The sequence below is a fragment of the Rhinatrema bivittatum genome, chromosome 10 (genome assembly GCF_901001135.1).
Source record: "Rhinatrema bivittatum chromosome 10, aRhiBiv1.1, whole genome shotgun sequence".
Taxonomy (NCBI): domain Eukaryota; kingdom Metazoa; phylum Chordata; class Amphibia; order Gymnophiona; family Rhinatrematidae; genus Rhinatrema; species Rhinatrema bivittatum.
The window spans coordinates 125,237,778-125,264,585 of NC_042624.1; the positions used below are offsets into that span (position 1 = coordinate 125,237,778).

At 43.1% G+C, this 26,808-nt stretch overlaps 1 protein-coding gene across 5 annotated transcripts in view; it reads right to left on the reverse strand.

The window, feature by feature from the left end:
• Positions 1–26,808, reverse strand: part of PTPRF (protein tyrosine phosphatase receptor type F) — a 792,879-nt gene that overhangs the window by 18,367 nt on the left and 747,704 nt on the right. For all 5 annotated transcript variants that reach the window (XM_029617709.1, XM_029617708.1, XM_029617711.1 and 2 more), the window contains 5 exons: positions 24,650–24,773; positions 20,801–20,976; positions 10,388–10,507; positions 9,699–9,853; positions 5,316–5,601 (listed from right to left, as the gene is read on the reverse strand). In XM_029617709.1, coding sequence (XP_029473569.1) covers positions 5,316–5,601; positions 9,699–9,853; positions 10,388–10,507; positions 20,801–20,976; positions 24,650–24,773 — 861 coding nt within the window. The remainder of the gene's footprint in view (positions 1–5,315; positions 5,602–9,698; positions 9,854–10,387; positions 10,508–20,800; positions 20,977–24,649; positions 24,774–26,808) is intronic.

The following is a 26,808-nucleotide window of genomic DNA, read 5'->3' on the forward strand; positions in this document are numbered from 1 at the left end:
GGATTAGAAAGCAGCACTTGTATTTCTCCGGGTGTGCGCAGTAACACAGTAGGTGACAGAGGATAAAGACCAAATGCTGCATCCAGTCTGCCCAGCAAGCTGCTTAGGGTTATAACTGCTGCTCCACTAAAGGTTACTCCATCTCTTCATGCCACTAGGGACCCCCCTTCTGTAACACCTCCTTTCTCTCTGTGCAGCCCAGTTACCACCTTGTCAGCTGCTGCTGAGTATACATTAGTTTCATTCAAACAGTCCCCGAGAACTCGGACCACAAAAAATATCTAAGTACAATGTTAAGAGTAAAGGTGACTCGGGCCAGGAATAGGGCTCAGCTCTGGGTGCTGTAACAGCCAAAAAGCAACTAGAAATTATTCAGAAAGGAATGGAGAATACAACTAGGAATAAAATAATGCCTCTGTATTGGTCAATTGGGGAGAAACCCAAGTATGGCTAGCTAAACCTTGAATCTTCAGGGATCGGGTCAGGGAATGGATCTCCCCATTTGGATCTGCTAGGTACTTCCAAGAAGCCCATACAAGCCACTGTTGGAGAAAGAAGCTGGGCTCAATGGACCTTGGTCTGACTTCTTATGTTCTTATCGTGGACCTTTAGCCACTTTCAGTAGTGGTAGAAGCTTACATACGCTCTCCATCATTTCATTATCCTGCTGTCCATGCATCTTTCTCCTTCACATACACATATAAGAGTCAGACTGCGGACAGCCTGTGTAATTAATGCATGCACTGTCATTTGGGTACATTCCCTCCCTTCCACCCACCCCTGTGTTATATTTTGATATATAGATATCTCCCCCACTAGGAGGAAAGTCTTCAAAACAAGACAATTAGTCACTTAAAATAATATTCAATGAACCCTGATTTTAGTGATTGACTAATTTTAGTCTTGTTGCTGGTCATTCACTAACTAATATTAATAAGAACATAAGAACATGCCATACTGGGTCAGACCAAGGGTCCATCAAGCCCAGCATCCTGTTTCCAACAGAGGCCAAACCAGGCCACAAGAACCTGGCAAGTACCCAAACACTAAGCAGATCCCATGCTACTGATGCAATTAATAGCAGTGGCTATTCCCTAAGTAAACTTGATTAATAGCAGTTAATGGACTTCTCCAAGAACTTATCCAAACCTTTTTTGAACCCAGCTACACTAACTGCACTAACCACATCCTCTGGCAACAAATTCCAGAGTTTAATTGTGCACTGAGTGAAAAAGAATTTTCTCCGATTAGTTTTAAATGTGCCCCATGCTAACTTCATGGAATGCCCCCTAATCCTGATGCAGTTATCATTCAAATCTTGCTATAATCATGCTGTAATTTATTGCCCTCACCCATTCCTGGCTTTCCCTAGCTGCTTTTTCTCCCCCCCCTCCTTCCTTGCATAGCTCCACCGCCCTGACAGGCTTCTCCTCCTTAAGATCAGAGTTAAGTGCAGATTTAAGTTCGAAGTTATTTATAACCTCATACCAGTATCTGGACTACCCTTCTTATATGTTATTTTATTTTATACATTTTATATATAATCTTATATGTAACTTTTCCAAGGTTTGGTTCGATGTAAACCGGTGTGATAATCTTCGTCTGGAACGTTGGTATAGTAAAAAGATGTAAATAAATAAATAAAATAAATAATCCTTCTATTATCCGAAAGTGTAAATAACCGATTCACATCTACCCCTTCTAGACCTCTCATGATTTTAAACACCTCTATCATATCTCCCCTCAGCAGTCTCTTCTCCAAGCTGAACAGCCCTAACCTCTTCAGCCTTTCCTCATAGGGGAGCTGTTCCATCCCCTTTATCATTTTTGTTGCCCTTCTCTGTAGCTTCTCCATCACAACTATATCTTTTTTGAGATGCAGCAACCAGAATTGCACACAGTATTCAAGGTGTGTTCTCACCATGGAGCGATACAGAGGCATGTAGTTATCAAATTTAAAAAACATACATTTTAAAAGACAATAAATAAATTAAAAAACAATCACATTTAACAACCTTTAAATTGAGATATACCTACTCCTTAATCAGCTTTTAAGACTTTAGCATCTGAAGAAATTAAGATGCAGACAGAAGACCAGTAGCAAGATGGAAGACTATCCAATCTTTTGCACAGAGTGCCACATGTATGAATATCCCCTTGTTAGTGAGAGATTGTATGGATGCAGCCGGTGCAAAGAGCTCCTGGCTCTCAGAGAATGAGTCTAATATCTAGAGGCCAGAGTGGCAGACCTGGAGGAGATGAGGCTCAGAAGTTTATATACGCCTGGCAGAATCTGTACCATGTGTAGGTTTTTAAAAAACCATGAGTGATCAGACAAAATACGTCTGTTATTTTTAATGTGTTTCAAATCAAACTATTATGCATCCATAGAACAGCGCAATCATTAAAAAGCTATATCAATAACAGAAATAATAAAATGGTCCTGTTCAAAAGTTTGCATACCCTTATTTCTTTTTTTTTTTTTTAATTTATGCAATTTTGTATTACAGAATCCAAGAACATTTCTTGTAATGAAAACAAAAAATGGCAATAGAAAAAAGAAAAAAACCAGGATAAAAAATAAACCTTAAGTAACTAGACAAAACCATGTCAATTTTAACCCCAGTTCACAATATAGGGATCCAGACACAATTCAAAGGGAAAAACCAGGGGAAAGAAAGGAAAATGTAGTCCTAAGAGAGGCTGAATGATTACCAGACTCTCTTCTGCCAGTACTACATCATATTAAGTAACTACGAAGGGGGATAAACTGTCTCCCAGTGGCATCTTAACACCTAGGAAATGAGATAATTGTGCCATAGGAAACATCTCTATACTTAAAATAAGGCATTTTCACGGCTATGTCAGGGAAAGTACAGCTCCCAGTGAGGGACTCTAGGTCTCAATTAAGAACTGCTGTCTCTTTTTCCTCCTTTATCTGGTCAAATCCAGGAAGAACTCACAGCGATGTCAGAGGATACGAGTGCTAGCTTGAGCCTCACATTTCCATTTGCTGCTGCTGTCACCAAACACCAAGGCCCCCTCCTCCTCTGCATATCTGAAGGGACAGTTCAGCAATGAATACTTCCCTCTGCTGCTTCTTGTTGAAGGGACAGTCAATGCCTCAGAAAACGCTGGTGCACCTCAGCATCCTCATCACCCTTCAATAGAAGGAATGAGAGGAGCTCGGAGGCCACTTCCCCTTTTCTCTTTCTTTCTCATTCTGAATGCTGATTAACTGGAAGGACAATCTCAAAAAAGTGCAGGAGATGACAGGTGGTGGAAGATTCTGGATGGAAAATGGGATCTGTTGGTCATGTACTCTGAGACTCATGTTAAATTAGCTAATTTAGTAATGATGTCATGATGGAGGGCAAGAGATAGAGAAATGCAGAGAGGGGTTTGGGGCAATGACATAAAAAATAGTCAAGATCAAGGTGTTCTCAAATTTTTGAAAGACTGCGTGCACAAACATTTTCTCTTTGTGCAACTTTTTGTAAGCTGAGTTCAAATATGTGTGCCACAAGCCAGTAGAATGCACACACAGAAGAAGATAAGATTTGCCATACTGGGTCAGACCAAAGGGCCATCAAGCCCAGTAACTTGTCTCCAATATTGGCCAATCTAAGCCACTAGTACTTGGCAAGAGCCCAAACATTAAACAGATCCCAATCTACAAATGCCAGCAATAAGCAGTGGATATTCCCTACTGATTAATAGCAGTTTATGGACTTCTCCAGCAACTTATCCAAATCTTTCTTAAACCCAGCTACACACATCCTCTGGCAATGACATGGCTGTTCAAACTAGCGTATCCTGACTAATAAACTGACTCCCCACATAGATTCGACATCACCGTCCATTTGACCACCTACCGACCGCTCATTTGACCCTCTCACCTTCTTTTTTTCTCTCCCTACCCCATCTGACCCTCTCCCCACCCTTCTGACCCTCGCCCATTCTACACCCCCCACCCTCTCCTTCCCCCCCTCTTTACTCTAGGTTCCCTCCTCTTCTTCCCCCCCAATCATCCTTATTGCTTATTTAACCTACTTGTTAATATCAACTTGTACATTTGTATATATTTCTCGTATTATTCTCCCCTGCCCTTGTTAATCCCTACCTGTTAATGTTATTATTGTAAAGCCTGTTGCTAATTTATGTTACATTGTGAACCGAGGTGATGTTTTGCAAACGTGCCTCGGTATATAAGAAACCTCTAAATAAAATAAATAAATAAATAAATGAATTTCAGTGCTTAATTGTGCATTGAGTGAAAAAGAATTTTCTCAGATTTGTTTTAAATGTGCTACTTGCTAACTTCATGGAGTGCCCTCTAGTCCTTCTATTATCCGAAAGAGTAAATAACCGATTTATATTAACTTCAAGTCCTTTCATGATTTTGTAGACTTCTATCATATCCCCCCCCCCCCCCCCCCCCCCCCCCCCCCCCCCAAGTCATCTCCTCTCCAAACTTAACAGCCTTAACTTCTTTAGCCTTTCCTCTTAGGGCAGCTGTTCCATGCCCCTTTATCATTTTGGTTGCCCTTCTCTGTACCTTCTCCATCGCAATTATATCTTTTTTGAGATGCGGCGACCAGAATTGTACACAGTATTCAAGGTGCGGTCTCACCATGGAGCGATAGAGGCATTATGACATTTTCCGTTTTATTCACCATTCCCTTCCTAATAATAATTCCCAACATTCTGTTTGCTTTTTTGACCACCACAGCACCCTGAGCTGACTATTTCAATGTAATATTGACTACGACGCTCAGATCTTTTTCCTGGGTGGTAACTCCTAAAATGGAACTTTAATCGTGTAAATTACAGCAAGGGTTATTATTCCCTATATGCATGACTTTGCACTTGTCCACAAAATATCACAATTTCTTGTCTGTGCAATGTTTTGCTGTGCATGCAGTGTTTACAGCCTGTGTGCGCGCTCACACACGAACGGCTTACAGGAAACAGTGGTCAAGATCTAGAATCATTGGGCAAAGTAAACAGAAAAGTTGAGTACATAGAGAATGGGTACATCATAGTTGCTGACTTTCATATTGATGATGGCACTTGATGATGAATATTATCAATGCTTGGCTTTTGGCTCTATTTCTATTTCTTTAGAAAATCCATACTGCTCTTTTTCTACTTCTCTTTGCTATTCTTCATATGCCAGCAGTGATGGGGAGGAAACTGATATTGTCACTGCCAAACAGTGATGAGGAGAGATACAGTCAGTGCAACCAATGGATAGAGACTTTGCCACAAGAAACAGAATTAACTACAGAAAGAATAAATGCTTAGTGACTAACCTTGAATTCCAGCTCCATTGATGTGACACTCTCTCCTGGAGGCACCTGGGTTAGTTTCTGTATATGAGCATACAGGTTCCTGGCTGGCACTTCCGTGTTTCCACATGTGGCTGCCTCCAACAAGGCCTCGTGGATGAAGATGTATTGGTCTTCTGTCTGTACCATGTAGTTCCTCTGAGCTCTCATGCATGTCACATGACCATAGATGTCAACTGTCTTTTCAGGCTTCATCCTCTCCAGCATGGCATCAATAACTATGAAGCATCCTGTCCTGCCCACGCCAGCACTACAAATCGAAGCACGACATGAATGATCAGCAGCCATGCCAGAGCAAACCACATTGCTTACCTGTAAGAGGTATAATCAGCCAAACAAATGGGTGACATCACTTGACAGGGACAAGGCAAAGCTCAGACAACTAGAGACTGTACAGATATGAGGCTTTCTTCAACATGCTGGTGAGAACGGATTGCACTGAGGTGTACCCTGCCAGAGTTGGTTTTAAGGCCAGACTCTGAAAGATGTAGATATTTCAAGCAGGTTTTGTGTGGGATATGATAAAGGATCTATGGCCTTATTGTCTCATTAGATGGCAAACCTCCTCCATTTAAACCTATAAAGCTTTCTAGAAACTTCATTGGGAAATCTAAGGGACTGAACTATTCTGCACCTAACATCCAAGCCATGAGTGTCAGGGACTGGATGCTGAAGTAATCTTCCATGACTCTTGGTGATGAGAAATGGGGAAATTGGTGTCCTAATGGATAACTCCAGATGGAGAGGAAATCAAATCTGTATCAGCCAGATACAGGCATGAGGATCACAGCTCCTTGGTTTCTTTTTAGTTTTACTAAGGTTTTTGTAACCAATCATAACAGAGGTTATGAATGAAGACCTGTTCCCCAAAGAAGGGAGAGGCTGTCTGATGCTAGAGCATAAGAGGTGTTTAAAAACCAATAAATTACAAGCACCAATCGTGGCCTATTTCGTAAAGGCTGGACTTTCTTTTTGTGACATTAAATGGTCTACTTTGGACCACATTAAACATGATTGGAGGGGTGGGAATCGGGAAAGAATTTTAATACAGCGTGAACAATGGATCTTTTGTTTACATTCAATGCAACCTGCCGGGCTAAATGCTGAGATTGAATGGTGCCACTTTTTTAAAATAGCATCTTTTCAAGCAATATAGTATCTCCTGAAGATAAATGGATTTTTTCCTTAAAAAAAATCAGGACTTTACTCTTTTTAATTAAAGGGACTAATATCTGCTTGGGCGGCTATTTATTCCGCCTTCTCTTTTGACAGCTTAATTTGACAGCTGTCACTCTTGAATTCTGCCGGCATGACATCATCACGGCAGTCCCTTTAAATGAACGCTTGCGTTTTGCTGCCTTGCGCGGCCATTTTGAATGTTCTAGATGCGGTGTCCGAACATTGGATGTAATCAGCTGATTTCTGTATTCTTCTGTAAGTGTGCCTTTTGTGTTTAAGATGATTCTAATTTAATTTCTGATGATGTTTTTAGAAAGACATGTATACTGGCTTGAGCACCCCTGATAATGTTATGTCGGGTGCGGGTGCCGTAAGAACAGGCTCTGCTGTTGCTGATATTTCTAACCACTGCTCCTAACCTACCTAAGGGAAGTTTTCCTTTTTTAATTTGCCTAAAAAATTCTCAAAAAATGTAAGAATGAATGGACACTTTGCATATGTCTAAATGACGGACCTATGATTAGTTATGACCTGGGCATTTTGTGCTGGAAAACCGATCTCCACGTACGGGTGTTATGATGGTTCTTCTTGCTATTTTCCTGTTTGTAGTATTTGTGTCTCTTTTTACTAACTGAGAAGTATAACAATTTAATTTGAATGCTATTTCTTTGATTGAACTAATTGCAATTAATTACAAATGTAAAACAAAGATGTACAATTAAAACAAGCATGACTAACTAACTAATAAAACATAACATAAAACATATCAAAACAATAAAATAAATATAAAAAATGTAAAAAATAAAATAGAACAAAATATAATAAAATATAACCAAAGTACAAGTAATTTCAATTAAGAAATATAAAATAAGCCTGTATTTGTATTTTTGTAAACCGTTATGATGGCGAAACCAAATGACGGTATATACACCTCGATAAATAAATATAAGCTAATTTAATGATCAATTAAATGAGGAACAGCTTGTACAAACAGATGAGATTTAAATGCTTTTCTAAAATTTCAAGACTCCTTTCTCGAGATGAATATTAAGAGGTAGAGAATTCCAAAGATAAGGAGATAAATAAGAGAAGCAGATTGCTCTTGAACTTTTCAGACAAATATTTTGGGTAGAAGGTAGCAATAGAAATTCTTGTTGCGAGGACCATAACTGGCACATATGAAAGTAAGGGGAAATCACAGAGGCAAGATAAGATTGGGTGCTCCAATGCAGGGCCTTGAAAGTAAGGCATCCAATTTTAAAAAATATATGAAGAGATATTGGAAACCAATGTAAATTAAACAACAAAAGAGTTACATGATCAAATTCAGATTTGTGAAAAATGACTTTAGTAGCAGTGTTTTGTGCTAGTTGAAGACATTTGAGTTGAGTTGTAGAAAGACCATGTAATAAAGCTTTGCAATGGTCAAACCTAGAGAAAACAAAGGCATGAATAAGAGGTTTTAGATCTGAGCTATCCAAAAATGGCAGAAGACTATGTAAAAATCTAAGGATAAAGTAAAACAGTCTTAAGAACCTTGGAAATATGAGAGAAATTAAGCTGGTTGTCAAAAGTGATACCTAACGATTCAGTAAAGTCCGCGGAAGAGTGGACTTGTGCGCGCGATTCTGTATTTAAATGAGGCCCGGCGGTAGAAGCGCCTCCTCAGTGGAGCCTCCCTAGCGCCTCCTCAGTGGAGCCTCCCTAGCGCCTCCTCAGTGGAGCGTCCCTAGCGCCTCCTCAGTGGAGCCTCCCTAGCGCCTCCTCAGTGGAGCCTCCCTAGCGCCTCCTCAGTGGAGCCTCCCTAGCGCCTCCTCAGTGGAGCCTCCCTAGCGCCTCCTTAGTGGAGCGTCCCTAGTGGAGCGTCCCTAGCGCCTCCTCAGTGGAGCCTCCCTAGCGCCTCCTCAGTGGAGCGTCCCTAGCGCCTCCTCAGTGGAGCCTCCTTAGTGGAGCGTCCCTAGCGCCTCCTCGGTGGAGCGTCCCTAGCGCCTCCTCGGTGGAGCCTCCCTAGCGCCTCCTCGGTGGAGCCTCCCTAGCGCCTCCTCGGTGGAGCGTCCCTAGCGCCTCCTCGGTGGAGCGTCCCTAGCGCCTCCTCGGTGGAGCGTCCCTAGCGCCTCCTCGGTGGAGCGTCCCTAGCGCCTCCTCGGTGCAGCGTCCCTAGCGCCTCCTCGGTGCAGCGTCCCTAGCGCCTCCTTAGTGCAGCCTCCCTAGCGCCTCCTTAGTGGAGCGTCCCTAGCGCCTCCTTAGTGGAGCCTCCCTAGCGCCTCCTTAGTGGAGCCTCCCTAGCACCTCCTTAGTGCAGCGTCCCTAGCGCCTCCTTAGTGGAGCCTCCCTAGCGCCTCCTTAGTGGAGCCTCCCTAGCGCCTCCTTAGTGGAGCGTCCCTAGCGCCTCCTTAGTGCAGCGTCCCTAGCGCCTCCTTAGTGGAGCCTCCCTAGCGCCTCCTTAGTGCAGCGTCCCTAGCGCCTCCTTAGTGGAGCCTCCCTAGCGCCTCCTTTTGGCCGGGAGCGTCGACTGTCAGCGGGTTTGACAGCCGACGCTCAATTTTGCTGGCGTCGGTTCTCGAGCCCGCTGACAGCCACGGGCTCGGAAACCGGACGCCGGCAAAATTGAGCGTCCGGTTTTCGACCTGACAGCCGCGGGCCGACTTCAAAATTTTTTTTCTTTTGTTTTTACTTTTTTTTACTCTTCGGGACCTCCGACTTCATATCGCCATGATATGAAGTGGGAGGGTGCACAGAAAAGCAGTTTTTACTGCTTTTCTGTGCACTTTCCCGGTGCCAGTCCTGGGGCGATCTGGTCAGAGAGAATACGTGCTGCTGCGTTCTGGACAAGTTGTAATAGTCATCGTGTGTTAAAAGGGAGTCCAGCATAAAAGGCATTGCAATAATCCAAGTTAAGTATAGGTGACTGAAGGACCATGTGAAAATCGTACGGATCCAGCAGAGGACAGTTTCTTGACCAGCTGGAGTTTGAAAAAAAGAAGACTTTACCACTGCTATAACTTTATTAAAGTTCCCAAGTTTGGAAGCAGCAAATCTGTTGCACTGCAACAGATCACATGATCCAACAGTAAGATTCTATGAAGATACTTATTTTGGGGTTTAATAAATAAAAATGATGCATTAAGAGTTGTTATTGGTGCCATGGCAATTTGAGGCAGTCCTTACCTACAGTGTACCACCATCGGGCCTGCATCAGGTGGGTTGCAAGCTTTAACTCTTCGTAAGAAGGCCAGGATGGGGGTGGGGTACTCTGGGACCCCGTGATCTGGCCATGCCATGAACTGGAATTGTCGGATCTCCCTCTTCTCACTGGAGCCATTCTGCAGGGAGAAAGGAAAGGTTTAGTGGATCATTCCCCAGTCAATCACAGTTCCACATGCAAAAGCAATCAATACCACACTATTCAGCAGTACTGATCACAACCAAACACGCAGGAGGCCCAGCAATATTTCCAAATTCCTTGTGATCCATTTTAAAGTACAATCCCATTGATGAGGGCATAACAATGCATTCTGTCACAGCCCTGGGAGTGTTCATACTCAATACACTCAGGGAGTTTTGCTGCATACAATTTCTTGTATAACATGATTTATTTTCTGCTTTCAAAGGTACTTGAAAAGCAAACGAAAAAAGAAGAACAAAGTAGAATCCACCCACAAACTTGGCTTCAATAATCCCCCAAAATGTTCCTGTGGGTAGCTGAAAGCCTCTCTGACACATCTATCACTTTCCAATGGATGACAATGTGAATAGTTAATAATGTGGGTCTCTTATATGATGCTGAGAGACTTTGTAACTTGCATGCTGAGTCCAAGCATTGCTAGTCCTACAGCAAGGAAGAGGGCACCCTTTACCTTGTAAAGTGCGAACGTTCTCACAGTATATGTGGCCAAATCCACTGTGTCCAGAAGGGTCACCTGGATCATTCCATATGTTTCAGAACCACGACCTGGCCAGTACTGGTCACACTTCACCTTCAAGGCAACAGAAAAAGCAGCAGCTAATTTTCCTGAAATTAATCTGACGTGGCATGCAAACGTACTTTGAGTAGTGATGTTTCTTCCAAAATATGCTTACTATATTTATAAGAAATTAAGAAAGATCAACGAACTGTGCTCCACTAAGGAACAAAGCAATAATCCCCTCCCCATGACAGAGGAGCCTGGTGCAAGGTCTTTACCATTGTACATTTAGGGAGATTAATTTTATAACAGTCCGTGCAGATCTAAAGTCTGAGGATCCACTGTACCCACAGTCTTTAGCCCGAATTTTCAAAGTGGACTTATGCATTATTCCACACTGAAAATTGATCAGTTGTCCTTTAACGCATGTGCACATACCGTTGTGTGCAATTGTTCAGATACCTTGGTCGAACTGTTAACTTTCAATGCATCTCAAAGTAACCAGAAGCTGACACAACCTTTACATGGTACTAAGTTAAACAGTCCATTAATATTTGAAAGAGACTTCTAAAATATTATTATGATCTGTGAGTCTCCCAAAACCTAATTTGTTTTATGTGAAGTGGGCATCTGTGATATTTATTTCAATGCAATCAGTCATATATAATCATTGGTCATATTGAGTTCTAAACATTATTTTGTATTTTATACTTCTTCACATAAAAATCAAATAAAAATGTAACTTATCTCCATATAAATCCTCAATCTACATTTCTTTCATGAAAGATTCAAAGTTCCAAACAGAAGATTTCACAAAATCCCATCTCTTATTTATTTATTTATTTAAAGTCTCTTTTATACCGATATCCGTTCGCACATCGCATCGGTTTACAATTAAACAGGAACAGTTGGGCAGAGCCCTTACATATAACAGAGAAATACAAGTTAACTTTTTGGGCAGGGCCCTTACATGTAACTGAAAACAAAAGGCTAAAACAGGGATAGGGGATAGAGCTGACTATGCGGGGCAAAGTCATTAAAATCAATAAATATATACAGCAGAAATCACTATATACGTATAACCGAAACTATATACATAGCTATGAACATAAATAACAAAGTCAATGTACAAAATCAACAAAATCTCTTGAAATCTCAAGACACACAACTCATAATATTAAGTTAAGCTAAACAACCTTCTGCAATTTTTAATGCAAAATTACTATTTAGTTGCTGATTTCACATGAGTGGTTCCTGAAAACCGTGTTTAAAAACAAAATCACTTTTCCCATAGGAAACAATGTTATACATGGGGGAGTGTTTCCAACACTAAGGCTCAAGACCAAATTTGTACAAAAAGAAATCTCAGTTTTAATACAGTATAAACCTAAAAGCATAGATACCTGCTAAATCTGCTGCTGGCTATTCAGTGTATGCAATCTGACCCACAGGATTTAACAGTTTTCCTCTACTTACTTATTCCTCTACTTATTCAGTAAGGGGCGGAAAATGCACGTCCAACCCCCCGAACCTAATAGCGCCCTCAACATGCAAATGCATGTTGAGGGCGCTATCAGGTATTCGCGAGCGATTCAGAAAACAAAATGTGCAGCCAAGCCGCACATTTTACTTTCAGAAATTAGCGCCTACCCAAAGGTCGGCGCTAATTTCTTCCGGCACCGGGAAAGTGCACAGAAAAGCAGTAAAAACTGCTTTTCTGTGCACCCTCCGACTTCATATCATGGCGATATGAAGTCGGAGGTCCCAAAGAGTAAAAAAAAAGTTTAAAAAAAAAATTGGAAGTTGGCCGGCGGCTCGAAAACCGGATGCTCAATTTTGCCGGTTTCCGAGCCCGTGGCTGTCAGCGGGCTCGAGAACAGTCACCAGCAAAATTGAGCATCGGCTGTCAAACCCGCTGACAGCCGCCGCTCCTGTCAAAAAGGACGCGCACAGGCGAGCGGGCAGTCGCCCGCTCTCCCGCAGACTTTACTGAATTGGCCTGTAAGTTGTGATCCAAACAGGCCTGTCAGGAGCAACCTGGAATACCAATCCCCTCCTTCTTCCAAGGACTCCCGCCTGCATTCGTTACCACTGCTCCTGCAGCTCCTTGGCTCCCTCCTCATCTCCAACTTTCTTCCACCCAGTAGCAGATTGCAGCTGGAGCTGTCAGCTTTGCTCGGGCTTTGCTGCACTAGTTGATGATATCAGTGCTCAATACTGGAAGCACAGACAGCGGACTGTATTATTTATCTATTTAATTAACAAATGTATATTCCACTAATCCACAGAATTTAGTGGTTAACAAACACTGCATATATAATTTCAACAAAGTAAAATATGCAACTTAAGCTAAAATAAAGCTAGAATAAAATAAAGCCTCTTAACTCGGACGTCATAAGTCTGAGGATTTCCTGTATCGGGTCCCCCTGTATTATCTGGAGTCAGGTTTTGGGCTGGCAGGCACATTTAACTCTCTTGGGGGTGACACTGTATGGCTGTTCTTCAGTTGAGTGGTGGTTTCCAGGTTCAGGGATTGCTCCTCTGGGCTGAAGGGACTGCTGTACTCTAAGGTTCTTGCTTCACTTTCTACCCTTCATTCTTTGCTTCTGCTCTTCTCCTTCTGTCCTCCCTCCTCTGGTGGATGATCAGTCAAAGTGAAAAAAAAAAAAGGTAGCAGAATTGAGTGGCCGGCAGGGAGCCTGCTTTGGGTTGGCTCTGAGGGACAGTGATATTAACTCTGGGGGAATGCAGGATTCACTCTGGATCCTGTGTGAACTGGGGCCTTAATCGGCCAATTTCAGGTTCTAGCAGCCATTGTAGAGACTGCTCAAGGGGGGTGCTGAATAACAGAGTTCCTCGGCGTTGGACAGCCAGATTGCAGTGTTCCCGCTGGCATGAATTTACCCATGGTGATGGAGCAGCATAGCTCCACAGGCTTTTAGTTTTATCCTCTGTTGGTGCATGAACAGTGCATGCTATCACAGTGGTTTCAGATTCTGGGGTCTTGTTAGTTTCTTCAGTGTCTCTGTCTGGACCGGTGCTGCTCGCCTCTTCTGAGTTTGTGCTTTTGGAATGAGAGCTCTGTTTGGAACGCTGGTTGCGCCAGTGAGAAAGCATTGCCTGCTAGGAGCCTGACTGGGATGTACAGGTGAGCCGAGGGAACCACATGCACTGCTGAGGCTGTATGTCACAGATGGACCAGGGCTAATCTCACTGGTGCTCAGTCCCACTGTAGAAAAGAGCTTACTAGTCCCATCAGTAAGATATAGCTCTTTTGACAGGCTACTATGAACTGAATATCTTGAGATAGGGAAGTTGGCCAGGAACCCTCTTGGAGACAGACCCATCACAAACCTGAGGAGTTTCCAGTGAGATAGGTGAATAAGGATGTGCGCGTAAGTGTCTTTCAGGTCCAGAGCATACAGCCAATCCTGTGGTTGAATCGTCTGGAGAGATTTCATCTTGAACCTTCCCTGAACCAAGTTTGTTCAGCTCTCTTAAATCCAGAATAGATCTGAATCCTTCTGACACCATGGAGTGAATCATATGCTTTTCATATTCCTCTATATGCACTACTGTTTGGCAGAATTCCACTCTTTTTGGGTCTGGAAGCTCTGTCAAAGGTTTCAGCTTCTGCACACATTTATTCAAATACTATGCCATGCATAGCTGATGAGCCATGATCTGGGTACTAAGCATAGACTCCTGGAAGATCTTCTTTACAAACATGTCTAACATCAGTGGATGCTATCCAGAAGGTGAGTTACGGTGATTATTAGTCTGCTTTGCACTCTTCAATTCCGACTCCACCATCACCAAGTTGTGTGGTAGCTGAGCCACCCTAAAATCTGTGCTAGAGTTGGAGGAGAGAAATCCTCTTTAGAGATGTCGGGGTAGCAAGGATCGAACCTGTAGCCTGAGGTATTTAATGCCAGGGGATCTTGCAGTGGAATCACATGGACTCCGACTCGGCATGAATCCTGTAGAAGCCATCTAGCTCAAATTGTGGGCAACTCCAGTCATCGAGAGCCACAACATGCCAGGTTTTCAGGATATCCACAATGAATATGCATGAGATAGATTTGCATGCACTCTCATGCATATTCATTGTGGATATCCTGAAAACTTGGCCTGTTTGTAGCTCTCGAGGACATGCATTGGCCACCCCATATCCAGCTAAACAGGTTCCTTATTGGACAAGCATTATTTATTTTTATTTTATTTTTAGATTTTTTTATACCGGTGTTCCTGTATGAAATACAGATCACATCGGTTTACATTGAAACAGAACATAAATTTCACCTAGAGGCATTACATAGAACAAGGTTACGGAACTTGGAACAGGGTAAACTAGTTCAAAATTAACATTGCAAATTTAAACATATTGGCTAACAAGTCTCATTGAGCATCAAAAACAAAAACATAAAAGCAAAACAGTAAATGTCACACGAGTCCTGTAGCAAGAGATTAGAAACAGAGTCGAGTAGTAGTATAGAACCTGGGGTATGCAATGGTGAGGAACTCTTGCTGGCTATAGAGGAAAAAAATGCTTATGGTCCTGGAAAAGCTTGTTTAAAGAGCCAGGTTTTAAGTTTCTTTTTGAATGTAGAGTGTGTTTCAAATTGAGGGCTGGATAAAAAGAGCCCTAGCCTGACACGCCTTTGCTGGTCCAACAGTCCTCAGAGTTTGCTCTGCGATTCTGAATTTGGCTGCTCATTTTCTTGTATATTCTTGATTTCTGCTGCATCCTGCTATGTTCCTGGTCCTCAGCTCTGCTCCATTTCCGGTTTCCAGTCTCCACCTAGTAAGTCCTGGCAGCTGCCTGCACCCAAATGCCAACCTGTGGGAATGGTAGCTGTGTTACGGAGTGTGAGTCCTTGGGCTCTGGCATGATTGGCACTAACCAGTGAGACACACGTAAATGTATACAGTTAAAATAGAGTGTGTTGTGTAACAAATCTTAGATAGTAATCAACGTAAAGGTAATTTAATGAAGACTTCTCAATAGTTGAAAGTCTGATGCAAGGCAGCAAGCATATAAATACAACAATAAGGCTGAAAAAGTCCATTTAAATTCTACAATAAGTCCTCCAATATGGGGAGCTGCACTGGGAGAGACAGGAATGAACAAAGAGTCTTAAGTACAGACTTTGCTGAAAGAAATGAGAGAACACAGGCTAAAATGGCAAATCAGAAAGAGTGTAGCCAAACTGAAAATTGCAGGACACACAGCATGCAAATCTTAAAGAAATGTACATGCCTTATAACAAAACTTGTAAAACATAATTTACATGAAACAGAGAATCATAGAAATGATGGCAGAAAAGGAGCAAATGGTCCATCTAGTCTACCAGCAAGCTTCCCATGGTATTATCTGCCGTGCCGAGCAGGTTACCCCATGTATCAGTCAGGGCTGCCTGATGTGCTTTGCTTATGGACTTGGCCATAGAACCAGTCCTGAGTTTTTTCACTAATGTCTGTGCATCAGTACCCCAGGACTGTAAAAAAAAAAAAGTCATGGCTCATGTTGTATGTTATCTATTTATTGATTTATTAATTTGCGTTGCCTTTCAGTATTATCTACTCTACTTGTTAATTGTATTATCTACTCTACTTGTTAATTGTATTTCTATCGGTTATATGTAAGGGCTCCGCCCAAAAGTTCTTGTTTTTTGTAAACCGATGCGATGTGCGAACGGCTATCGGTATAGAAGAGACTTTAAATAAATAAATAAATAAATAAATAAATAAATGTTGGTTGTCCCTGAATCCAAATGCCCCCTTCCTTCCGAAGCAGAGAGTGGTGTTGCAGATGCATAAAAAGAATCAAGGCTTATTGGTTAATAAGGGTAGTAACTGCTGCTCTGAGCAAGTTACCCTCAGATTGTAAAAGTCAGGGTCCTTGTTGGTTGCTGTCTGAATCCAAGGATCCAGGTGTCAGCCACTAATACAATTCTGGAATCCCAAGAAGATGCGGCTTCCCTGTATAGATATCGGCAATATTTGAAGAGGAACTAGATAGGAGGATCCAGCAAGCTTTGGGACAGAAAGCTGCAGATCATCAGTGCCCTAGCATCAGTGGCTCTACCAATGGACATTCAGCCGATAATGGAATCTCTGCCAATGCTTCGAGCCTCTCCACTGAATTGGCAGGGTATTTTTATGGTTGTTATAGAGGGATGGTAACATGATGTGCTATTTTATTGTTCAAAGGAAGTACATAGTTTTATTGTTTGCATGATTTTATGTGATAGTTAAACATGTATATCGCTTTGGAAATTTTTACCATAAAATTGGAAAGTGATTAATACATTTTGTAAATAAATAAACTAAATAAATAAATGCTTGGTGGATCAGCAACAATGACAGGTCCCAGAGGGGACAGCTACACCAATCGTAATTTCTAGCCCATCAAAGAAGGAAACTTCCCCAAGACACAGGAATTTATCAGGGTCTAAGACCCAACAGACAAGTACCTCCTTCTCTGAGACCTTGTCTGCTAGACAAGCAAGATCCAAATCCACGCCCCCGACCTACCAATCAGGCTTGGACTCTGAATACTTGAGGATATTGCTATGAATCTGTGGACTCTAATTAAGAGGAGTCAAAGATCTCCCCCTCAGACTCCTCTCCTTCTGAGGATCTTGAATTTGCCATTTTTATTCAGAGAATGGCAGAGGCTGTATTATTTAGTTTTCAAGAGCAGGAAGAATCTAGAGAGAAGATGTTGGACATATTCCAATTCATGGAACCCCCCCTAAGGATATCGTGGTAATCTCAGCCCATCACATCCTTCAGGAGATGCTGATAAGGATGTGGGGAAACCCCCTCCTTGTGGCTCCAGTAAACAGGGAGGCAGACATGATATATCATGTCTAGAAGGCTCCCAGATTTGAGAAGCAGCAGATGCCGCACTAATCTGTGGTAGTCAAATCCATTTTCAAGAAGGCCAAGAGGTCCAAAGACACATTCCTTGGTACCCTTGGGTAAGGATTCTCATACCCTGGACTCCCTTGAGAGGAAAGGTTTCCAGGAAGCTATGCTCAGTGCTCATATAATACCCTATTAACTCTTCATGAACCAGTATATGTGGGACATTCTGAAAAAGGGGAACGAAGCAGCAGAATAACATCCTCAAAAGCCAATGGGATAACTTTGAAGCGCTGTTGGACAAAATCATGGCGTGTGAAAAATGCTTGCTTCGGTCGTCCTTTGAAGTTTTCAAGATGCATCAAAAGTCTCTGGAGTGGGTATTGCTGCCCACAGACTCTCCTGCTGAGAAAGAATCTCAGGTTTCCAAAGAACTGAAGAAGGCAAAAGGTTTGGCCTTTTCAATTCTGGCATCAAGGAGTTCTGATGTCATACAGCAGGTGAAAGGCAAGAATTATCAGTGTTGGTCTCAGTTGATGTATGGTGCCAGAATTGAGAACATTTTGGAGGCAGCTTTGAATCCTCTGAATCGTTCCTGTGGTGAGGCGAGCTCATCCTATTTGCAGTCCCAGGAATCATATCAATAAAACAAACAAAGGTAAAAATATCCACCAGCTCTCTTTGCCTGGGAACTTTTGATTTCCAGACACCCAGAGATTGTTGTGGCTTAGTAGGAGAGAGGAAGGGTGCACACTTTATCCTCTCTCTCTCTTACACATACAAACTCTCTAACACACACAAACACATTCATTTTCTCTCTCACACGTTAACTCTCATGCACACTCCCCTTCTCTCCATCTCTCTCACACACACACACACACAGGATCTCTCACATCTACTGGATCTCCCTCTCTCATGCACATGGGTTCTCTCTCTCTCACATACATGGCTACTTTTCTCACAAACACAAAGGCTGCCTCCCTCACACACACATAGATTGCCATCCTCACACACACACATGGGTTCCCTCTCTTCCTCACACACACACAAAGGCTTTTATTCACTGACTCTCTCTTTCACTTACACACAGATGCACACATACAAATAGGCTCTCTCACAATCCGGGCCTCTGCTTCAACATGCAAAATCCTTGCTGAGCCTTTACTCTTTGCTCCATGGGTGGGAGGGGACGTGCTGGAGGTCTTGCTAGGCCCCTTCTCCTTCCAATCCCAACACCGTCTCCCCCTCCCCCTCATCCAACCCAAAAACCAACATCATCTTGCCTTTCCCTTCCAGTCCAGCACCATCTCTCCTTCCTCCTCCCCTCCCCAGCCCACCATTATCCATTTTTTCCTATCAGCTTTTTACCCCCCCTCAGCAGTGCAGCTGCACTCCTGGGCCACTTTCTTCCATCAGCATTAGGCAGTTTGGGTTCTTGGTCTCCTGTCCCCAGTGGTGATACAGCAGCACTTCCGGGCCTCCTTCCTCTATCAGCAATGGGCAGTTCCAGGCTTCCTTCTGTTCACGGTGGTGGGGCAGCAGCAGCACTTCCGGGCCTCCTTCCTCTATCAGCAATGGGCAGTTCCAGGCTTTCTTCTGTTCATGGAGGTGGGGCAGCAGCAGCACTTCCGGGCCTATTTCCTCTATCAGCAATGGGCAGTTCCAGGCTTCCTTTTGTTCACGGAGGTGGGGCAGCAGCAGCACTTCCGGGCCTCCTTCCTCTATCAGCAATGGGCAGTTCCAGGCTTTCTTCTGTTCACGGAGGTGGGGCAGCAGCAGCACTTCCGGGCCTCCTTCCTCTATCAGCAATGGGCAGTTCCAGGCTTTCTTCTGTTCATGGAGGTGGGGCAGCAGCAGCACTTCCGGGCCTCCTTCCTCTATCAGCAATGGGCAGTTCCAGGCTTTCTTCTGTTCACGGAGGTGGGGCAGCAGCAGCACTTCTGGGCCTCCTTCCTCTATCAGCAATGGGCAGTTCCAGGCTTTCTTCTGTTCACGGAGGTGGGGCAGCAGCAGCACTTCCGGGCCTCCTTCCTCTATCAGCAATGGGCAGTTCCAGGCTTTCTTCTGTTCATGGAGGTGGGGCAGCAGCAGCACTTCCGGGCCTCCTTCCTCTATCAGCAATGGGCAGTTCCAGGCTTCCTTCTGTTCACGGCGGTGGCGCAGCAGCAGCACTTCCGGGCCTCCTTCCTCTATCAGCAATGGGCAGTTCCAGGCTTCCTTCTGTTCACGGCGGTGGCGCAGCAGCAGCACTTCCGGGCCTCCTTCCTCTGTCCGCGGGGATGGGGAAGCACCATGCCTTGGCCTTCCTCCTTCATTGGTGACATCGGCAGCGGCCTGTGAAGCAGCGGCTCCTGCCTTGTGCAGCAGGCGTTTCTGTGCCTGCTCCTTGTGTCACATGCTGGCTTGGGGGGGGGGGGGGAAGAGGAAGGGGACAGAGAGTAAGACAACCTGGCCCAGGAGGAATTTTGCTGGCACAAAGAAGGTCCTGGATAAAGAGCTTTGGGTGCCTCTACCAACATAGCTGCTGCGTTGAACTGGAGAGTTAAAATCCGGACAATTTCTGCACATTTTAGCCTTTTGTCTGGGTTCTGGATGCTGCCTTTAAATTCAGTAGTCTGGAGAAAATCCAGACAGTTGGGAACCTTACTCATAAGAGAAGGCGTGGAAGTAACCTGCATGGACCACATGGGTCTTTTTCTGCTGACGTTTATGACGTTACTATCTATGAAGAAAAGATCACAACACTGCAGACAAAAAGCAGTCAAGCAACTGTAGCTGTGCCAGGCTAACAGGTTCCTGTGCATTCAGAACATTTATAGATCACCTACCTCAGTTGTACTAAATATTAAAATTAAAAAGGTTTTTATGCTTTAATTAAACAAAGTATTTATCTGTATACTGAGTAGTTCTTCTATTCCAGCTTTGAAGATAATCCATAATATACAGGATGTGTGCATGGGAAGGAGATGTAGTGTATATTATGGATTATCTTCCTCCTCCTCCTCTCTTTCATGATCCCTTCCCCCCTCTCCACCAGCCCACCCAATCTAGTACACATCCCCTCCCCATGTGCAACCCTTCCTTTCTCCTCCCCACTCACCCCATGCATATCCCTTGCTTCATTTTCTCTCCCCACTGTATGATGTTTTCATTCTCTAAACTACATAACCCTCATCTGCCCTTAACTGCATCCCCTTCCTCCAGATCTATAAATCCTTCGGTTACTCTTTAACTGCTAAAATCCACCCTTTGTACCCCAGGTTCCTCCAGTACCTGTGAACATTTTCCCATCTACTCAATGAACTCCCCCCCTTCACACCTAGGATTTCTGACCCAGCTGAGAACCTCCGAAACCTGCTGCTCCTTCCCCTAGAGTTGGGACATTTTTGCCCATTCCTCAAATATCTGTACATCATTCTCATATCCCGGGAGCTTCTACTCCAGCACAGAACCACTGCCCATGTCCTCAGATAACCACCCTTCCTGTCCACATACCCGAGACTTCTCCTCCAGCCGGGTCATCATGACAATGGTGGCTGTTCTCTGCTCCCACACCATTCTCCAGAAGTCACTCAGTGTTTCCGGCAATGGTCCCTGAGTGGCGATGTATGCATTCTGCTTCCTGTATCCATCAATGTAGTTGGCATTGATGTAATCACTGCCAGGTACCCCTGAAGAGACAGAACAGAGGGGAGGTGTGATAACTCTGGAATTCAGAGAGAGCCTCAGTTAGGAAGTTCTGAGGAGGAAAACAATACCAGTCTGATGAACAAAAGAGTATGGCGCTCTCTCAGCCCCACTCTAAGTTCACCTGCTATGCAAACCTAATTACCCTGAACTGAGTTTTGAGAAACATTTTTCAGATTAGATGGACAAAAATACCATGAATGAAGTATAAAATCAGAACAAGGATTGGGATTTGGTGTAGTTAAGAGAGACTTGGGCACTCATTTAGGCAACCTTGTTTGAGCACTTTTTCAAAGGCTGTACATTGAGGGTTTATAATGACATCAGTGTGAAGTAATCTCTTATTCAGTACCTTTTTGTTTGCATATAAAATCAATGAAGACTTTTCATTCACTGTAAGAAATGAAAAACATTTGCCCTGGATGACTTATCTACAGGTAGCACAATAGCAAATTTCAATGTTCCTTCAGCTGATGTTCTTCCATCTGAGACGTCTTTACTGATTCTATACAAAAGGACCTCTGATTTTAAAGGCAACGCAAGAAACCGCTCAGCAGGAAAGTGACCTCTATGTCATTATTGGAATACTGCAGTAGAGTCAGGACATTTTCACTGATATTATAACAAGTGGATTTATCCGGATCTCCATACAATTTCCAGCTATTATTTCTCATGATCAAAGAGAAAAGAAATATGATTTGGAAAACCCCAGAAAATCTTACTAAGTTTTGGATCATATCAATGGCTTTTTTAAATGCTCTGCATTTTCATACTTCTTTTGACAAAACGTAACACACTGCTCAATGGGTAACTCCCAACCTTAGAAACACAATATTTGGCCCATCTCTGTTGACCCAAGCTTCTGCTGTCACCTGCTTAAGTTTGTACCTTAGTGCTGGGGAGTAATAAGAATTTATCTGGACTCTCATTTGTACAAACAGGTTCTGATAGGGTGGTTCTCCTGGCAGCTGGTTCTGGCACGGTGTTTATCTCTCTAGGGCTCTGATTGTCTACATGTAAATGTATGTAAAAACCAGCATTTATTTATTTATTTATTTAACATTTTTTTATATACCGAAATTCTAGCAACAATGTTGTTAATCATTTCGGTTTACATATAACATTGGAGTGACTTAACATGCGAGTCTTACATGGAACAGGAAAATGAACTTGGAGAAAATTGAATAGATACTAATAACAAATAACATTAAAACAACAACAGTAGTAATAGACATGTTATATACAGGCGATTAAAATGAATCAGTTATGAATAAGATATCTGCAAAATAGACAAGAGGGATTGGAAAATTAATTCTTTAGTTGTTGAGCTAAGAGGTATTATGTGGCATAGACCTGGAGGAGGGATTTGTGGATAGTACTCAATCGTAGGCTTGAGAGAAAAGCCAAGTTTTAAGTCTTTTTTTAAAAGTGAGGGGGCATTGTTCAAGCCTAAGATCTGATGGTAGAGAGTTCCAGTGGATCGGACCTGCAGTGGAGAAGGCTCTTTTGTTTGACGAAATTTTAAGTGGAGGGGTTTTCAGAGAGCCTTTTTGCGCAGTTCTCAGTGGACGGGAGGAAGTATGTAGCTGGAATGGGATCCTGAGGTCTAGGTATGAGGCTTTGTAAATGGATTTATGAATGGATGAAAGGGTTTTGTAGGTGATTCTGTGTTTTATAGGGAGCCAATGGAGATTTTTTAATATTGGTGTTATGTGGTCCCTTTTTTTTGCTTTAGTTAAGATCCTGGCAGTGGCATTTTGGAGCATTTGTAGCGGTTTTAGGGAGATATCAGGGAGTCCAAGTAAAAGGGAGTTGCAGTAATCAATTTTAGAAAATATGATTGCTTGCAGAACTGATCTGAAATCCTGGGGTCTGAGTCTTTTTAGAACCTGGAGTTTGAAGAAGCATTCTTTCACTGTGTTACTGATAAAACTTTTGAAATTCAGTAGGTTATCCATGGTGACTCCAAGGTTTCTGACCTGGGTAGATAGAGGAGGTGGTGCCGGAGGATGAGTGTTGGAGAGTTGGAAGTTGCCTTCTTGGGTGATTAGGAGGTATTCCGTTTTGTTGGTATTCAGAACTAGACAGAGATCAGCAAGGAGATTGGATATGGAGAGGAAGCATGAATTCCAAAAGTGAAGTGTTTCTTGCAAGGATTTGGTGATAGGAATAAGTATTTGGACATCGTCCGCATAAAGGTAGTGGGTTAGATTTAGCTTAGAAAGTAGGTTACAGAGTGGGAGCAGGTAAATGTTGAATAAGGTCGGGGATAAAGAGGATCCTTGAGGGACGCCAAGGTTAGAACTGATCGGTTGAGATTCATAGTTGTTTATCTTAACTTTATAGAACCTGTCTTGTAGGAAGGATTTAAACCAGTTGAGTGCTGTGTTTTTGATACCAATCTCTGCTAGACGGTCTAAGAGGATCTTGTGGTTGACAGTGTCAAACGCCGCTGAGAGATCAAGGAGGATCAATAGGCAAGGGTGTTTTTTCTCTTGGTTTAAGAGAATATTGTCGGTTAGAGAAATGAGAAGGAATGCACAGATACTATCTATCTGCCTGACGTGTTTTACGACTAAAGCGACTGAGGAAAATATCAATATGCAGGCTAAATCTATCAAATTGGAAATGGGCTTTAACAACTGATCAAACTGTAACCTGTGGGAGGATGTTCCTTTCGGACTCAGTCACCTCATTAACAGTGCTTGCCCAGGCGTGTGTGCAAACACAATGTTCCAATCTGATATGTGTAGCCCTAACACATAATGCTGGAGTTTGTTCTAGGACAACATGCACATTAGAATTAAAAATGCTTTTACTGTATCCTAAACAATGAAAATATCTCAACTGCATGCCTGTCCTAGAACCTGTACCCCATAGAACGAGTGAAGGCAACCAGGCTAGCTGTTCAGGAGATCTTCAATGAATATGCATGAGATAGATTTGCATGCAATCTATCTGTGGACATCCTGACACCCTGACCTGTTTGTGATATAGGATCTCATAATCCAGCAGGCTCTGGGGGAACGCAGCAGTAAGTGACAGAAGAGGACATGCTGCTGAGGCTGAAAAACTGCTCTGTGCTGGAAACAGGCTCCAGTTCTGGAAAGAGCCACATTTCAGAGCACAGACAGTAATCAGCACCACTTACTGTGAAGGTCATGAAAGATGACGCACTTGCTCCTATCTTGGGCAAACGGGTGCCCAGAAAACAAGAAAACTGAGGCCTTTCAATGTTGTCACTGTTTTGATTCTTTTAAGGCTGGTTATAGCTCCTGACTCCTACCAAGAGAACACAGCAGGAAGATTCTTCCAAGCAGGTACCTTCAAATACTTGCCCAGAGAAGCTTCTCCCTCACAACTGCACTTCCCCAATCAGGCTAACAAGAGACACAAACTCTCTCCTAAATACTTTATGTCGCATCACCCACAGAGCATGAACGGAACAGTTTTGGCTATTCTCATGGGAATCAGATAATTAGAGAGGAACAGCTCAAGGAACAAACTTATGAAGAATATTTTTCCTTGTTTTATTACAGATTGCAATGCAATCTCTTGGCCATTGCAATAGAGCATGTGGCAGCCCCAGTAAGAAGACTCTTGTAGGATACGGAGTTTGTGTGTTACACTATGGTGATACAATCATGGCTTACGTACCATCTACGGAGGTCAGGATAACACGAGAGTGGTCATAGGCAATCACATTTGCATAGCGATTCTTTGGCTTGTTGACTTCCAGGTTAGAGTTTTCCCAGGTGAACTGCTGTCCAGGATCAATTGACTGAAGAGAGAAAGACATAAAAAGATAATAGCTGAAGTGAATCTCCTTACCTCTGTTACAAAGACAGCCTTCTAAGAGAGCCTCTTCCATAGGGAGAATCTGAACCACAAGCACTCAGAGAGAGAGCAAGAACATAAGAAATTGCCATGCTGGGTCAGACCAAGGGTCCATCAAGCCCAGCATCCTGTTTCCAACAGAGGCCAAACCAGGCCACAAGAACCTGGCAATTACCCAAACACTACTGATGCAATTAACAGCAGTGGCTATTCCTTAAGTAAATTTGATTAATAGCAGTTAATGGACTTCTCCTCCAAGAACTTATCCAAACCTTTTTTAAACCCAGCTACACTAACTGCACTAACCACATCCTCTGGCAACAAATTCCAGAGCTTAATTGTACACTGAGTTAAAAAGAACTTTCTCCGATTAGTTTTAAATGTGCTATTTGCTAACTTTGTGGAGTGCCCCCTAGTCCTTCTATTATCCGAAAGAGTAAATAACAGATTCACATCTACTCGTTCAAGACCTCTCATGATCTTAAAGACCTCTATCATATCCCCCCTCAGCCGTCTCTTCTCCAAGCTGAACAGCCCTAACCTCTTCAGCCTTTCCTCATAGGGGAGCTGTTCCATCCCCTTTATCATTTTGGTTGCCCTTCTCTATACCTTCTCCATCGCAACTATATCTTTTTTTAGATGCGGCGACCAGAATTGTACACCATATTCAAGGTGAGGTCTCACCATGGAGCGATACAGAGGCATTATGACATTTTCCATTTTATTAACCATTCCCTTCCTAATAATTCCTAACATTGTTTGCTTTTTGACTGCTGCAGCACTCTGAACTGACGATTTCAAAGTATTATCCACTATGATGCCAAGATCTCTTTCCTGGGTGATAGCTCCTAATATGGAACCAGCACAAACAGCCTACAGCCATTGCGAGCCTGGCTGAAGCTGAGATCACTCACACACAGACTCCCATTACAGAGAGAAAGAGATAGAGCTCATTTCTTTATTTGATTTATATTCTGCTTTTCAGCATTCAGGTACAAGCTCCTATTACAAGTACCCTGCAGAATACGTCCTCTAATACGTGCACCCATTACAGAGCAAACAGAAGTATTTGACACACAAATATTCATTACAGGCAAATCCCAACACAAGTAGCCTTTATGCAAAGCCAGCAGTCTGTACCCAAGCATCCATTAGGAGAAAACCCAACACAAGCTGCCAGCAAGAAAGACCCCGTCAAACATTGATAAGGAAAGGACAGCCTGCTTACAAGTGTTATACAAATGCTTGAATAAGTAACTGTTATAGAGCTAGAAAATCCCCGAACAAAGATGAAAGACCCCCTTCCCATCTATTACTGTGCAGACAGCAACCTCTGCCTTGCCTCTACATCTGCTCAATCTGCCAGTTCTTGGAAGTCCTTGCTAGCCTGGTGAGAACACGCCTGAGAGATGGCTCTGGCAGAGCTATCTCATCAGGAGCTGCATTGTACTATGCTGCAGGAGAAGCCTCCATCCCATCTGGAATTTAATTCCTATTATGAAATGTTGCAAACTCTCCATAACACAATTGCATAGCATACACCTGGGCTCTGGAGGTCAGGAGGCCTCTCATCGGATCTATGTAGGAACTATTCTAAGACAGTGCATGCATAACTTCTCTCAACATAGCGATCCCCTCGTCTAATGTCCAAAGCAAGAGTTTGGCATATCAGAAGAAGGGTGTTGCATGCAGGGCAGTGTAATATAGATACGGAGGGAATACTGACAAGTAGGGGTGGGGTCAGCTAGAAACATTTATCTGAGGCATATGAGTTGAGGCAGGAGGATGAGTGGTGGAGTGATTGGCATTTACTTATTCAAAGCCATTAGATGCAAAACCCATTATATAAGTAGAGAAAGAAATGTAATTTACTATTACTACTTATCACCTCTACAACACAACTCAACGTACACAGCGTTGCTACACAAAACATATAAGAGACAGTCCCTGGTCAGTAGAGATTACGATCTAATTAAGAT